The sequence below is a fragment of the Pyrgilauda ruficollis genome, unplaced genomic scaffold (assembly GCF_017590135.1).
Source record: "Pyrgilauda ruficollis isolate IOZ18807 unplaced genomic scaffold, ASM1759013v1 scaffold71, whole genome shotgun sequence".
Taxonomy (NCBI): Eukaryota; Metazoa; Chordata; class Aves; order Passeriformes; family Passeridae; genus Pyrgilauda; species Pyrgilauda ruficollis.
Window position 1 is genome coordinate 2,798,460 of NW_024528933.1, and position 13,924 is coordinate 2,812,383.

The following is a 13,924-nucleotide window of genomic DNA, read 5'->3' on the forward strand; positions in this document are numbered from 1 at the left end:
AGTTTTTAGGCTTGATGGGATTGCTGCGGAAGTAGAAATCCGTTACTGGTGTATCTCCAATGTTAATTCATTCACACCATGTGGATGCTGCTGCATTGACTCACTGAAAAATGTAGGTCATGTAGTCCATCTCCCACTCAAAGCATTTCATACCAGCAGCACAATTCTCTTCTCCCTTTTCATTCCTTTCTTTGCAAATACAGAATTAGGAAGAATAAATAATACAGTCATTTTGAGGAAATCTGCTTGGCAACAATCAGTCAGACTCTCAAACAAAGCAAGTCTGTTTGGTGCAGTTGTGCTTAGTCTACAAGTGGTGTCAGAAACTTTTTTTGTACAAATGGTTTTTGATTGCCAGCACTGTAGTGTGGAGACTTGCTTCCTACATAAGCACTGACAGCTTTGCCTAGCAACCGGAAAAGGCAAAGGAGAGGGCAGCAGGTGAGTTAGTATTTAATGTGCAGGCTCCAAAAATACATGCCTGTGGTGGTAAAGCAGGGAAACAACAAAACTAGTATACCCACCCAGAAGCTGAGCACACTGAGTATGCAAGACGTTCAAGCCCTGTAGAAGCAATGAACCATGAACAGTAAGAAGCAGTGATGTTTCTGCTGTGTGCTGTGCTGGAGTTACCATTCAGCATCTAGCCTTTCTGTGTAAATTAAGCAAATGGTATCTGAAATGAGCTCTATATTAAATATGGAATTAGTGATTAAATTAACTTAGTATAAAGTATAGATTAAAACTTGATAACAGAACACAATCATTAAAATGTAATATGAAGAAAAGGACCTTGAAACAAACTTAAGACGCTTGGAGGCATGGATATGCAATTAAAGCATTCGCGTCATATGAATTGCTCCATGGCTATTCTTGAAAGCATTAATCTCAGTGACTGCTGAAGCTGCCTAGAAATGTGTGTAAGGGACAAGAGCATGGGCCTTTTGATAGAGGCAAAGCAACTCTTGTGTTTGTATGGGAGAACAGGTAATACACATTTTTGTAGTTCATGCTGTTGTGCCTCTTTTTGCAGTTTAACATATACCAAGATTAATTCCACAGCTCCTTGAAAAAAAAGCTGATTTTAAATAGTAGAGACAGTAAGTGATGTAAACTTTTAGTCTGTGATCTAAACTTCTGTGGGTGCAAACTGCTGCTGAATGAGTCCAGCAGGTTAAGGTTCATTGGTGTTTAACATTAGAAGTGCTGCAAAAATTTTTGAAAAGAAAGATAAATCTAAGATTAATCAAACTTTAACCCTTTTGTAACAAGACTGCCTGATTTTCTGTAAGGTAAACTTGCTAGACCATTATTACATAATTTTCCAGAAATGAAGCCTTGTTTTTGTTTCATTTTAGTAACATAAAGCTAAGGCCCATTTTTTCGAGGAATACTGGATATGCTTATTAAAAAATTCCAGATTCTTGGTTTATATTTATATTTACAGAGGTTTATCCTTTTGCCACAGCACCAAGATTGATAAAGTTTAATGTGTAGAATAAATTTACATGTGATCTTTGTGTACATTTTTAGAAGCAGAATTACACTCTGCTAGAATTGAACAATCTAATTGCTAGATTGACAAACCATAAAAATGAGCCAAAGTTTTTCATAGGTTTTCATAGGATTGGCATTTTCTTCTCTTTGATACATATTTACGGAAGTCGTAAAATGTCTGGCTGAATGCATAATGGGAAGAATATATCTCATATCCTCCATCATGTTTTTCTGGAATGGGGCAGTAGCTAGAAACTAAGCAAAAAGAAAAGCAAAGCAGCACAGTCTGAAGGGCAGGTGAAGTATTCTGCACGTGTGCTGGCACTTTGCAAAATTCAGGTTTGTTGCACAGTTGACTGATCTGTGCCTGTTTTTATGTGACTGTCATTGGTTATGACAGTAGATCAATTTTTTAAAAAGGTGTTTAAGAAAAATATGCATGTATTCTCCATATGTGTGTATTCTGCTGTTATCCTGCTTAATGTGTGTTCAGTATCTGTTCTATTGGTATTGATATCTATTCCAAGGTGCTTGGAAAAAATGTGCTCTCTGGTGAAAATGAAAACTTTGTAAAGCTGTATACTAAAATTTGTCTCTTACAGAGAGAATGTTCCTAAGGCTGTAGTGCTTGATAAGGTGATTAATAGACCTACCACACAGTAATTTCTCTGAGTACATTTGGCACCACTGTGATTGTGGTATCACTATTAGGGTATCATTAGCACAAGTCTATTCATAACTCATTTGGAGGTCCAGGAAGCCAAAGAGCAAAGGAGGTGACTTCCTACAATGAGAGGAGAACAGCTGGTTGGCAAAAACTGTCCTTAGAGGAACTTTTGACATGAATTGTTCTGATGAAGAGGGGAGCAGCTGAGGTGGCCTCTGTATACAGGATTAGTGCTTTCTCCCTAGAAACTAGCATATGTGAAACACACTTCTATCAGAAGGGGCACATGGCTCTTTTTGTCCTTCTTCTCCAGTTGCTTTCTCAAGCTTTATTTGTCTCTAATTTTGTTATCATCCTGAACTTTGATACTTTTTCTGGCAAGTATTTTACATTACTCTTGAGGAAGTTTTATTTGGATACTCTGGAAATAGAAGTATCTAGGTTCTCTCTAATTCATAAGCCTCTGAAATAGGGAGAAATGTAAAATCTTAATTTAGGAACTCTAGGACTCTTAAGAAGATACTCCTTTTAAAATCTCATCAACAATTAGTATTCTTATTTAAAATATTCAAGTTTTTAGAGAACTGGATGGAAAAAATTGGTTTCACCCATGAATTAAAACACGGTCAAAGGTAATTTCCAAAATGATTATGCATTTATGTTGGAAGACCTGCGTGTCTCTAGTGCTTGTTACTTTCTTTACCACTCCTCTATTCCCTGTCATTTCTTGTAGAGCAATTTAGAATTTTTTATTCCTTAACTGGAGCCTGTGTTGCTACATTCTCAGATGGCCTGATTTTTAAATGACGTTGTTTGAAAAATAGAAGGAAACTTTTAAGACAGGAACATACCAGAAAGAATTTTGTGAGTTACGCCTTACAAGGGTGCAACTCTTTTACTCTCCTACTGAAAGTAACAATTTTGAAGATTATTGTTACTCTTCAGACCTCCTCTAGCTGCTTGTACTCCACAAGTAGTCTTTCACCTGAATTACTACAGGTAACAAGATAGCTCCACTGTAGACACTTAAAATTCCGTGAAGGTAGAAGTGTGTGTTTTTATTGGTGTTTTGTCATAAGTCATAGAAGTATGATTTATAGGTAAATTATCACTTGGTCCATTTCAGACAGTTTTAAAATCTTCTGGGGGAAAAAAAAAATACAGTCTGTCTTGTGCAACAGTTGCTTGCACGTAATAATAACATTATATTGAAGTGACAAAACCAAAGTTTATCTAGAAAAGAGTATTTTGCATTTAAGCTAGAAGAAAGTATTGAGAAGGATATATCTGTGTTACTAATTTTTATTTCCATTTGCTTTTTTGGATGTTATATGAAATAATAAAATTTATTGGGAAGCTAAATCAAATAGTATCCAGAAACTTGCATGCTTTCTCAAAACGTATTTTTTTGACATGTGTTTTTGAAGGATTTTTCTCTCATTTCTATATGTAACAGATGTTTGTTTTCCTCAAAACCTCCATAACTTGCCTATTTATTCATTTATTCATAGAAAAAGGCATAAATTCACCAAGGGAAAAATGTCTGTTTTATCAACCCCAAATTGTTTCTGATGTATGATTGTTGAAGGCACAGAGCTCTTTTAAAAAGAGTGCTTTTATTTAGTCTTTTTAAAAAAGGTGGAACGCCCAGGATGCTCATGTGTATATTAATACAAGATTACTCCTGGCTTTTGCATTTCTCTCACTCATATTCCATTTTAGTTTTAAGAAATTATTTCTCTTTGTCTTTCACATTAAGAGTTAAATGATGATAAGCCCAGTTCTGTCTATACTGCAGGATTCTTCTGTTGGTTATGTTTGATCTACAAGGCATTTCTACAAAACATATAAAAAATGACATGACTGTTTTTTAAATGATGGCTTTTCTGATTATTTTGATATTTGTTTATATCTAGTGAGTTTTTAAATTGTACCAGATATTGCTAAGAAGTATTCAGTTTGTTGACCATTTTTTAAAAGCTGGTACCTTTTGCATATATAAGATTTTCTTCCTCTCAAGATCTGTGGTATTCTTTATTTTGTTGGTTGCCACCTGTCTGAAGCAATCAGCCACTTCTTTCTCTTTCTCTGTACAAAAGGAAAATCCGGTCTTCCCATGGATAGTGGAAGGTAACAGGATAATCAGTTCAACAGTGATCCTCTGATGTCATTGTGGGAGCCCTGTAAAAGCGGATTATCTGTGACCCAGATAAAATAATTAGAAATTACTTGGACACTTACAAATAACTGATCTACTAATCTCATTTCCAAAGTTAAAAAAGGCCTGTCTCTCAACGTAACACTACCAGATGTTTCAGTTAAACAGCATCCTTTGCAGAGACTAATCTGAACCCTAATTTTAAAGGATTACCTTTGATTGTTTTTATCTCAAACACTGAACAGTGTTTTCGTTTTCCATATGTTGCAACAAACTATTTCTATGGAAGAAAAGAAATTTTCTTAATTCTTCCATTATGGTCCATTAAATATGATTTAATGTGATTTATGCTAGTATTGCAGAGGAAAACTTTGCATTGAAATTATTTAGTAATTAACTTGTTTCTCTGGGGCAGAACTATTTAATGGATAGGCTTTTATAAATTTAATAGATACCATGTGGCCTTTGTGCAAGGTAGTGGATGTATTATCATAAACTAAGTGGACAGTGACTTTATTAATTTAATTAATGCTACCAGGGTTTCCTGTTAATTAACTGTTTGAATGGTGTACAGTGATATGCCAGTATCCTATTGCATCAGTACTTTCTGGATGTGGAAAAGAGAAATTTCACTTTATTTTCTGTAGGAAGGATAGAGGGGAAAATAGTGTTCAACAGCCTGCCTGGTGCACAATATGAGAAGCTTTTAAAAGTGTTGATGCTTGCTTTTTATTGTTGCAGTGTTTCTCCTTTTCACTTTAAATTAGCAAGTGTATTTTATGAGGTAGCTTTCCAATCTTTTTACAAAGATTGTGTTTAAAAATAATGAAAATGTAGCTGCAGTTATTCTATTAGTAAAATCAAGAGCTTTTTAATTCTTTGTATATTGTATAGTATTGATCCATTGCTTATTTAATATGCAGAGTGAAAAGTGATCTAGTTATGCTGAAATGCTTTCTGTCTTTAATAATAAGTAACTTGTAATTAAAAATATTTGCAATCATATCTTTAATCAGATAATCTATTAAATACTATTTTGATTAGTGAATACTAAGGGCTTTCCTGTTTTTTCAAACATGGCAGAAGTGTAATCAAGGAACTATTAATCCTCATAATTAAGTTTAGCATATTAAAAATTAGGACTGGTAGGGGAAATCAGGATTTCCAGGCAATTGTGTTCTTTATGTGGCTACAATATAGAATGAGATATAAAATAATTACAGAGGGAAAGCAAAGTATATATAAACTATAACCCTGAAAGAATAACTGGAAATTATTAACAGAAAATAAACTAATGTTAACATTATCTGTCTTCCTCTTCCTCATTATTATTATCCCTTCCCCTTTTCCTGTCTTTACCTTAAATGCACCTATAGCTAGATCTCCTATTAGAAGACTGCATGAAGTTCTATAAATTAAATTGTCAGGAATTAGTAATGTCCTGGTCTTTGAATACGAGTTTGTTAACTGTGTAAATTCTTTTGTATCTTTGCCTTATTTCTCTTAAATAGGTTTGCACTTTGTTTAGCATTTTTAATGAATGTATTCTGACATCTCTAAATACATATTTACCATAAAAATAAAATACTCGTTTATTTAAAAAACCCTCTTTTATGAGCTATTTAAAATGTAGGAATAAGTAGAAATGTAAGACATTCTAGGTAGCAAAAGATCTCATCACTTTTAATTAGGTCACTGCATGGTCTTACATAGATATTAATATTTTTATTGAAATTAATAATTTATAATATTTTACTGAAAAGTGCAAGTTAGAAAATGTAATCAGATTTTATATTGTGCAAAGAGTATAAAATATCATCAGATATCATGTCAGAATTATCCCTGGTTCACCACTCAAAGAGGAAGTCCTATAATTAATATATTTTCCTAATAGTAAAGGTAGTACATTTAACCACTTGAAGATAAGTAACTATAAAAATAATATTTGAGTGTGCCAGGGGCTGAGTATATTTTGTCTACATGTTGCTTGTCAGGTTTAGACATCAGACTATTAAAATTACTTCTCTGTGAAGAAAATCAACAGCTATTTCTTAAATATTTTTCCCTTGCATTTTTTGTCATATGGTATTTGTAAGGATCAATAAATATGTTTTGTTGTGTCTCTCGTTAAGCAGCTGTCTGCAGCAAACATGCCATGTATTTGAAATAGCCTGAAGTTAAGAGATCTGCTTGTAGTGCCTCTGTTTTAGATGGTTTCTTTTCATTGAGTCAGTATCTAATAACCAATAAATAAATTGGAGATCTAGTTAACTAAATTAATCAGAACACAGAGGAGTGCAGAACTGTTCCCCAGAAGTAAAAGAGTTTAGCTTTATTTTTCATTTAGCACATGAGTCTGAAATAGGGGTTTAACCTTTAAATAGAACTAATAGTTTTCAGACTGAACATAATTGTAATTAATAAAATTACCATCATATATGAAAAGTCTAGATTAAGGAAAGAATGCTAAGAAGTGGCCAGAAGTAAACTCAATATGTATTTAATGCCAAAAGAAAAGAAAATTTCTCAAATACTATGTATTCTTTCTGTGTTTAGTATTTTATATTCTTGAGTTGCTCATCTGTCACTTCCATGCACACTATGAAATGATGTTAGATAGAAGACAAAAAACTCCTTTATATAAAGGATGTGTTGTCTTGAACTTTTAGATAAAAGCAAAGGCTGCAAATCCAGGAAGGCTTGCAAGTTTTGTTTTCTGTTTTCTCTTTTTCTGCTTTGTCATACTTTTCTGCTGATTCACCTACAGTGCACATTTGAAAATACTAAAAGCATGGCATAATGCTTACCTTCTATTACTGTAAGGATTTAATAGAGCTGTAATGATTGCTTTAAGCAAACACAAAAGAAAAACTGAACAGGAATTGTAGCTGCATACTTTGTAGTTAGTCCGATAAATTACAAATTACAGCTTTTCCTTTGGAAAACATGAATCATTAAGCAAAAAATATCTGAAAACATGGATCAGGAAGCGAAAAATATCCTTTGCATGTGCTTTTTTCATGATGAATTAGTACATGATGAAACCCATCCTACAGGACATTATGAAACAGTGCATGTGATCTTTCTAATTTTTTTTTGGCAGTTGGTTATGCTAAATGGAAGCGTAGATGTGAAAGGTGCAGTTCTCTTTGGAGCTAATGTGGATGCATTCATTTGTGAGTGAATCTGAGGTTGGTTTGCAGGACTCTGTCAATGCTTTGACATACATCTCTTTCCATTCTTTTCCTTCCTCTTATAGCAGTCTTAGCTGTGGCAGTAGCTTACTTCATTTAGAGTATGTAAACTGCTCTTATGGATTTGTAGTATATCCTTAGAGTGAAAAAAATCCATATTTTTTCTCCCCTCAACAGAATCCGAACACCTTGCCCTTTTCCTATTCCTATTCCTGTGTTTATTTCCTCTAATTTCTTTTTCCTGTCTCACTAAGGTGTGATTTTTTTTTCCTGTAGTTGCTTAAGATGCTTATTGTTGGGTATGTGTCTCTGAATAACCAGGTGCAGGAGCAATTTTTATTTCCAGTCTGGATGATGACTTTGGGAATCTAGGTGATCCATCATGTCAAATTAATCAGTTGTGTTTGTCAATTTCATCTTGTATTCAATTGCAAATTTCAAGGTATTTTTAGAGATTACTAGGACTCCATAGATACGTGATATTTGCTCATACCAAGTTATTTTAAACTTTTGGATGAGTGCCAGTGCTCAGAAAAAGGTTTTAACATTAGCTTTGAGTCTAGAAAAAAAATCTTAGCACAATTCTATTTGTATTAATAGTAATCCAAGCTGATAGTAGATGCAGACAGCCAAAGCCTCTTAGGCTGAACACAGTAATTCTGATGTAGCAAAACCGTGGTGTACATCAAATGCATAAGAGAGATGATACTCTGATTGGAAGACATTTATGAGATGTGTTCATGAGTAGACCACATTTTCATTCAGAAGAATAGTGGTTATTCTGGTCCTTTGTCTTCAAAAGAAAAAAAATGCATGTCTTAGAAGGAAGCCTTAAATAACAGGTCAAAACTCAGCTGTGGTACTCTCCTTTTCCTTCATCTCCTGTCTCCAGAGGTGACTTTCCTGGGGTGCTGTGAAGTTTCACTTTCATGTGAAAAGGTAAATTGGTTCACTCTCAAATGAAAGTACATTTCAAATTAGCCTGTTTGGCAGTAGTGTTGGGGGAGGGAAGGTATGAGGGGCAGGGAAGGTCTTTTGTTTCATAAGTTCAGTCACAGTGCTTGTTAAGCAGGTAAACTTCAGAGCAATGTTTCTTTGCTAGTTTGCAGCTTTTAAAATGTGGCTCTAAATTTTTTTTAATGTTGAAAAAGTATCCAAGAAGGAAAGGACTCGCAGCTCAGCCCCAGTTTCTTTACTGTAAAGCAAAAGTAATCTGAAGTATATGTTGGCATTTTAAGGTAAGGGGAGGGAGGAAGGAAACAGGCAGGCAATGAAGGAAGGGAAGGGTTGGAGGAAGGAAGGGAGGAAAGGGAAGGGAGGAAAGGAAGGAAGTTAGTTCCTGGTTTGGTACTTTAACTTAGTTAATTTACCAGGTTACAGTTTGGAGGGCAGCAGACCCTGAGAACCCTTTCAGGTCTTGATAACATGCCATTACAATACTTAAAATGAAATACAATCTCCCGTTTCCAATCTGTGATTTCCCCCCAAAAATCTCAAAACCAGTATTTTAGGGAGCAGTACAAGTGTATTAATGAATAAGCAATGTGCAGAAACACAGCAGAAAGCCATGTTTAAGGTATTTGGTGATGTTACTTCTTCACCTGAAGCTGGTTTAAAGGCCCCTCTTTTGAAATGGGAGAATAAATATTCCATAGCTACATGTCCATTTGGAGTCTGGAGTAGCATGTTATTGTTTTTGCCATTATTGCTTTCAAATATACTAATATTATTTTGTACTCTTTGATAAACAGCTTTGGGTTGACCAGAGAATAACTCCTAGAACTGAGATGTTTTTGCAGTTACAAAAGGAGCTAAGGAGCATCTCATGAAAATTACCACCTTGCTGAAATGCCATGGATGTAATCTGCTGTTCACTTAGTCCTTCTTATTCAAAAAGCCAGATCTGAATTTTTGTGGTAGGCGAATTTGGTGTTTTCTCTGACAAGCTGAATAAAAAGCCAGTCCAGGTAAGCAGAGTATTCCTTGGCTGTGAAGTCAGGTCCTGCCCTAACAAGGAGAATGACTTGTGTAATGCCACGCTTGTGGCAGGAGAGGGAAGACAGGCCCGTAATGTGAGAGGAGCAGCAGTTTATCTGTGGGAATCAAAACACCAAGGCAGTGTTTACAGTTTGCTGCCTCCAGTCCTTTCCTCCCTCACTGCTGAGTGGATGTTAAAGCCCACCTAACAATGGGGCCAGCATGGTTTGTGTAACCTTGACTGGGAATGCCTTCTCTACACAAACTTCTGGGCCAGAACTTGTGCATCCTGGTGAATTGACATGAGAGAAGGGGACTTCTCTCCTTTGCTGTAGTGCATCTGGGATTCAGCTGGATATGTCATGGACAGAATTAAGGTTTTTGCTGTTTAGTGTGTGGTAAGGGATCGTGTTCCAAAACACTTCAGAGCTGGGAAGCAGAATAGAAAAAATTGGCAAGGGAGTTGGGGCCACCCATGTCTGGTGGAGCAGGAAATCAGTTTCCTGTATGCTATTTCCCACTCACATTGCCCCCTTCGCCCTTAAAACTGCCTGAAAGATGGGGGTGGAGTCCCAGCAATGCCTGCACTGAATTGCATGCAGGAACAATCAAGGAGCACAGTGTGGTTTTTAGTGCTACGTAGTAGTGTTTCCAGATGATGATGAAGTTGCAGCCTAATTAAACCACAGTCCTTCTGTCAGTATGTGGTTGGGACGACTGAGATTAGCTCTTGGTCTTATTCAAATTCTACTATAATTTGACAGGTGTGTTATGTGCATGCCTGAATCAGTGAAAAGTAAAGGGAAACACCAAACTACCAATGAAAAGGAGTTGAAATAATGAACACTATTTCCATTGATTGTGTTTTGAACTTCACAAGTGGTTCTGGGATGTAATGAACTATAAATGTGTATTGAAACCCCCTATATGATACTCACAAAGGAAGCTTTTTTGTGAAATCCGTAGTGAAAACTGAGAAAAAAAGCACTATTGGTAATGTAAAAACTTTTATTTGGGGGGTATCTAAGCTAAACAGATCTGTTACTTTCCTTAACATTTTATAATTAAGGTATGAATTTAAGTTGCTCTTAGTTGCAGGATTGCCTTCACTCTGAACATTATTAGCTTTTCTGTTTTAAAAGAGCAATTTTTATATTTGTATTTAATGATAGGAACTATAGAAACTCATGGTATATTTTCAGTTGTGCTGTTTGCATTATAATACTCATGAAGCTAATATTTTTAAAACTTCTGACTAGTTACTGCTTTTCAATATGTTGCATCTGTTAATACCTGCATTTTAGTAGCTTTGTAGTTATCTCAGTGGGATACTCCAAGTCTGGAGTGTGTGCTTGTGGAGAGTATGGCAAGAGTGGACTGTATACACATTGCTTCTAAATGTCCCATGCATTAATTGTAATATCTGAATTACTTTTAGCTGTAATAATGCTGTAATTTTTTGCTGGCATTCTTTGGTATTGTAGTCAAACTACACAGTATAGTTTCATATCATGCCTGTAAAAATAATTTAACAGACTGAGTTAAAATTTATATGTGTAATCTCACATTCATTTAAAACTAATATGGCATATGTGTAATGTGCTACCTACTGAACTAATGTCAAAACAGTGTACATTAATAATTAATTCCCTACTATGGTTACTTGCTTTCATAATGACATTTTAAAAGTTTGGAATGTAAAGAAATACTTTTTCATTGGGTTTTTTTTTCCTCTTTAATAGGACACTACAAGTATAGAAAAAATGTCTAACTGTTGTGAAGACATGTAAGTTCTGTAAAATTCCTACATTGCTGAAATGCTAAGGGAGTAGCTGTTTGTTAAGTTGATTTTGCATGGTACTGTATTCTGTACTTCCTATCTGTAGCAGCACCTCACTAATCTTTTAATAATGGTTGTACACAAAATAGCTGCATGTTGTTCCCTTTCTTTCCCTACTCTAATCCAGTGGAACTATATTTTCTTTTCAAAAGTACAGATCAAAAGATACTTTCTATGGTGTTTTGACATACATTTCATTAATGTTGAGGTCTCCTGTGCTTCAAAAGGTGCCTTTGTTTGATTGATGACACAGATAGAAGTTTCTCTTCTCCAAAGTTAAGTCTCAGCTGTGTGACATAATGAAATAAAAGTTGTATTTGTGATGCTTGGACACAGTTCATCAGGGTCCAGTATTGGATGCCCAGCCAGCCTACATTGTTGTAGCTGACTGAAGTGCACCGTGGGCATGCTGTCTTTCACTAATAATGCTGTCTTCTGTAGATCGAGGCCCCGAAAGCCATGGCAGCAGACCTTCTCAGAAGTTTTTGGCACTCACTGGAAGATCCTGTGGTTTATTCCTTTCAGGCAGCGGCAGCCACTGCGAGTTCCCTACCACTTTGCCAATCATGTCTAAACAGATGGATGGTGGGCACAGATGGGTCCTCCATGCTGGAAGTGCATTACAGGTTTTATGATAATAGGACTATGACAGTCTTCAAGTCAATTAAAATCCAGTCGTAGGCATCACAGTGTGCCCTGGGCATTATTTTAGTTATGGTCTTGATTTTATTCTGAAATTGAGGCAAGTTAAACAATCAACTTCAGGCTTATTTACTTTCAAACTAGCTTTCCAAAGAGTTTCCTTTTGTCTTCGAAGTTAATACCAAAAGCAAACAATTGGAATGTAGTCTTCATGCAGTTTAATACTGGCTCTTCTTTTTTTCTTCCCTTTTTTTTTCCTTTTTTTTTTTTTTTTCTTTTTCGTTCTATTTTATTTTTTGTGTAGAAAGCACTGAAGTTTACATAGATGGTTAGATTTCTCACTAAGTGTCTTATTGTGCCATGAAATTTTTTCGGGGGTTTTTATCAGTAGGTCTATCTGGATAATAATAATAATGTCTTTTTTTTCTGCTGCATATGTTTAAAATTCCGTGATTCTGCCAGTTATTTATGATATGCAAAAGTAATCCTGCAGCACTGCACTATAAAAGGTAACATTGAAAGCTGGAGCAGAGTACTTCCTAAACCTTTCTCAGAGAGGTTCTGTAGAGACACACAAATGTGTGTGTTTACATAGAGAACAGCTTACAGTTATCTTCTGGCTTAAATATGATGTTAGTGAAAAGTGTTCATGTCTTTATGTCAGTGAGAGGGATTAAATATTTCAGGGTAAACTATGCAGATACAAAGCATGTTTTCCCTAAATCCCAAGGATTTGAATCAGCAATAATCAACAAAGTAGTTGCATGATTACTTTGCAATAATAATTTACTAATTAGAATGATTACTTTTGAAAAATATAGATGTAGTTAGTATAATGTGTCATAAAGAAGAGTATATTGTCAATAAAGTTAAAAATTTTATATTTAATTTTCTTTAGTCTTGATTGACTGGAATTGGTCTGTTTGTATATTTGAAATAAAAGTAATTAAAATATTTATACATAAATATAGATTTGCTATTAACATGAACAATGAAGTGTATAAACATATTTAATAGGGTACTATGTTGATAGCTTGTTTTCCCTTTTAAGTGTGGAAGTTGTTAACCAAAGAAAGCGTCTTTTAGATCTGGTAAAATGATAATTATTTCCAAAGTACCAGCTGAGTCTTCCTGTATCTGAAGAAGTTTTGTATTTCCTTTAGCCCTCTCTATCTGTACAAATATTAACTTCAGATGATTGTGAAAACTACTGTGGATTTCTAGGAGAAATTCACAGCTCCGAGTTTCCAGCTTACTGTGTTTTTTGAATGGTCTAACAGGACTAGGATTCCCCCTTAAATAACAGCCGTGCAGCAGGACACAATAAAAGACACAAAGTCAGGATTTTACACATGTAGGTTGTGCATAAAGTAATAGTTACTTCAAAAAAACAAGGTGTCATGGATTGATTTTGGTATAGTGTTAGTGTTTTTATGAAAGGTGTATCTTTTAAAATGGTTGCTGTGAGATGTGACTCGGGAACAGAACAAAGTAGGCTCTAACTTGGGAATGGAGGGAAAAGGCAACACTTTATTAATTTACACAGACACAAAAAGGGGAAAACTACACACACACAACAATTTACAATAGAACACTTTTGAAACACTCTTCCTCCTCCCCCCAGTCCCTTAATATTCAAATCCCCTCTAACACATTAATTCTCACTCGAATACCGTCCTTTCACACAAGCACCCCCCAGTCCATCAGGAGAGAGGAGCCTCCCTCCTGCACTATGGGCCTTCCCAGGAAACACAGTAGAACTTCTGTGCTTCCATGTCACACACGGCAGCTGCTCGAAGAGAGATTTGCTATGGTGACCATTTTTTTTCTATGTTTTCTCTCACTACTGTCTATGGATTTAAACTACTCTTTGGGTTTTTTTTTAAGAATGCTTTTTGCTTAGTTTTAAGATGTGGCCGCCTCTTACTATTTGGGACACCTGTGCCCTC

General features: G+C 35.3%; 1 protein-coding gene across 2 annotated transcripts in view; it reads left to right on the top strand.

The window, feature by feature from the left end:
• ZDHHC21 (zinc finger DHHC-type palmitoyltransferase 21) overlaps positions 1 to 12,872 on the top strand; it is a 35,900-nt gene extending 23,028 nt beyond the window's left edge. For both annotated transcript variants that reach the window (XM_041485608.1, XM_041485610.1), the window contains exons 8-9: positions 11,236 to 11,279; positions 11,775 to 12,872. In XM_041485608.1, the coding sequence (XP_041341542.1) occupies positions 11,236 to 11,279; positions 11,775 to 11,907 (177 nt within the window). In that variant the 3' untranslated portion in view covers positions 11,908 to 12,872. The remainder of the gene's footprint in view (positions 1 to 11,235; positions 11,280 to 11,774) is intronic.
• Positions 12,873 to 13,924: the final 1,052 nt, after the last annotated feature.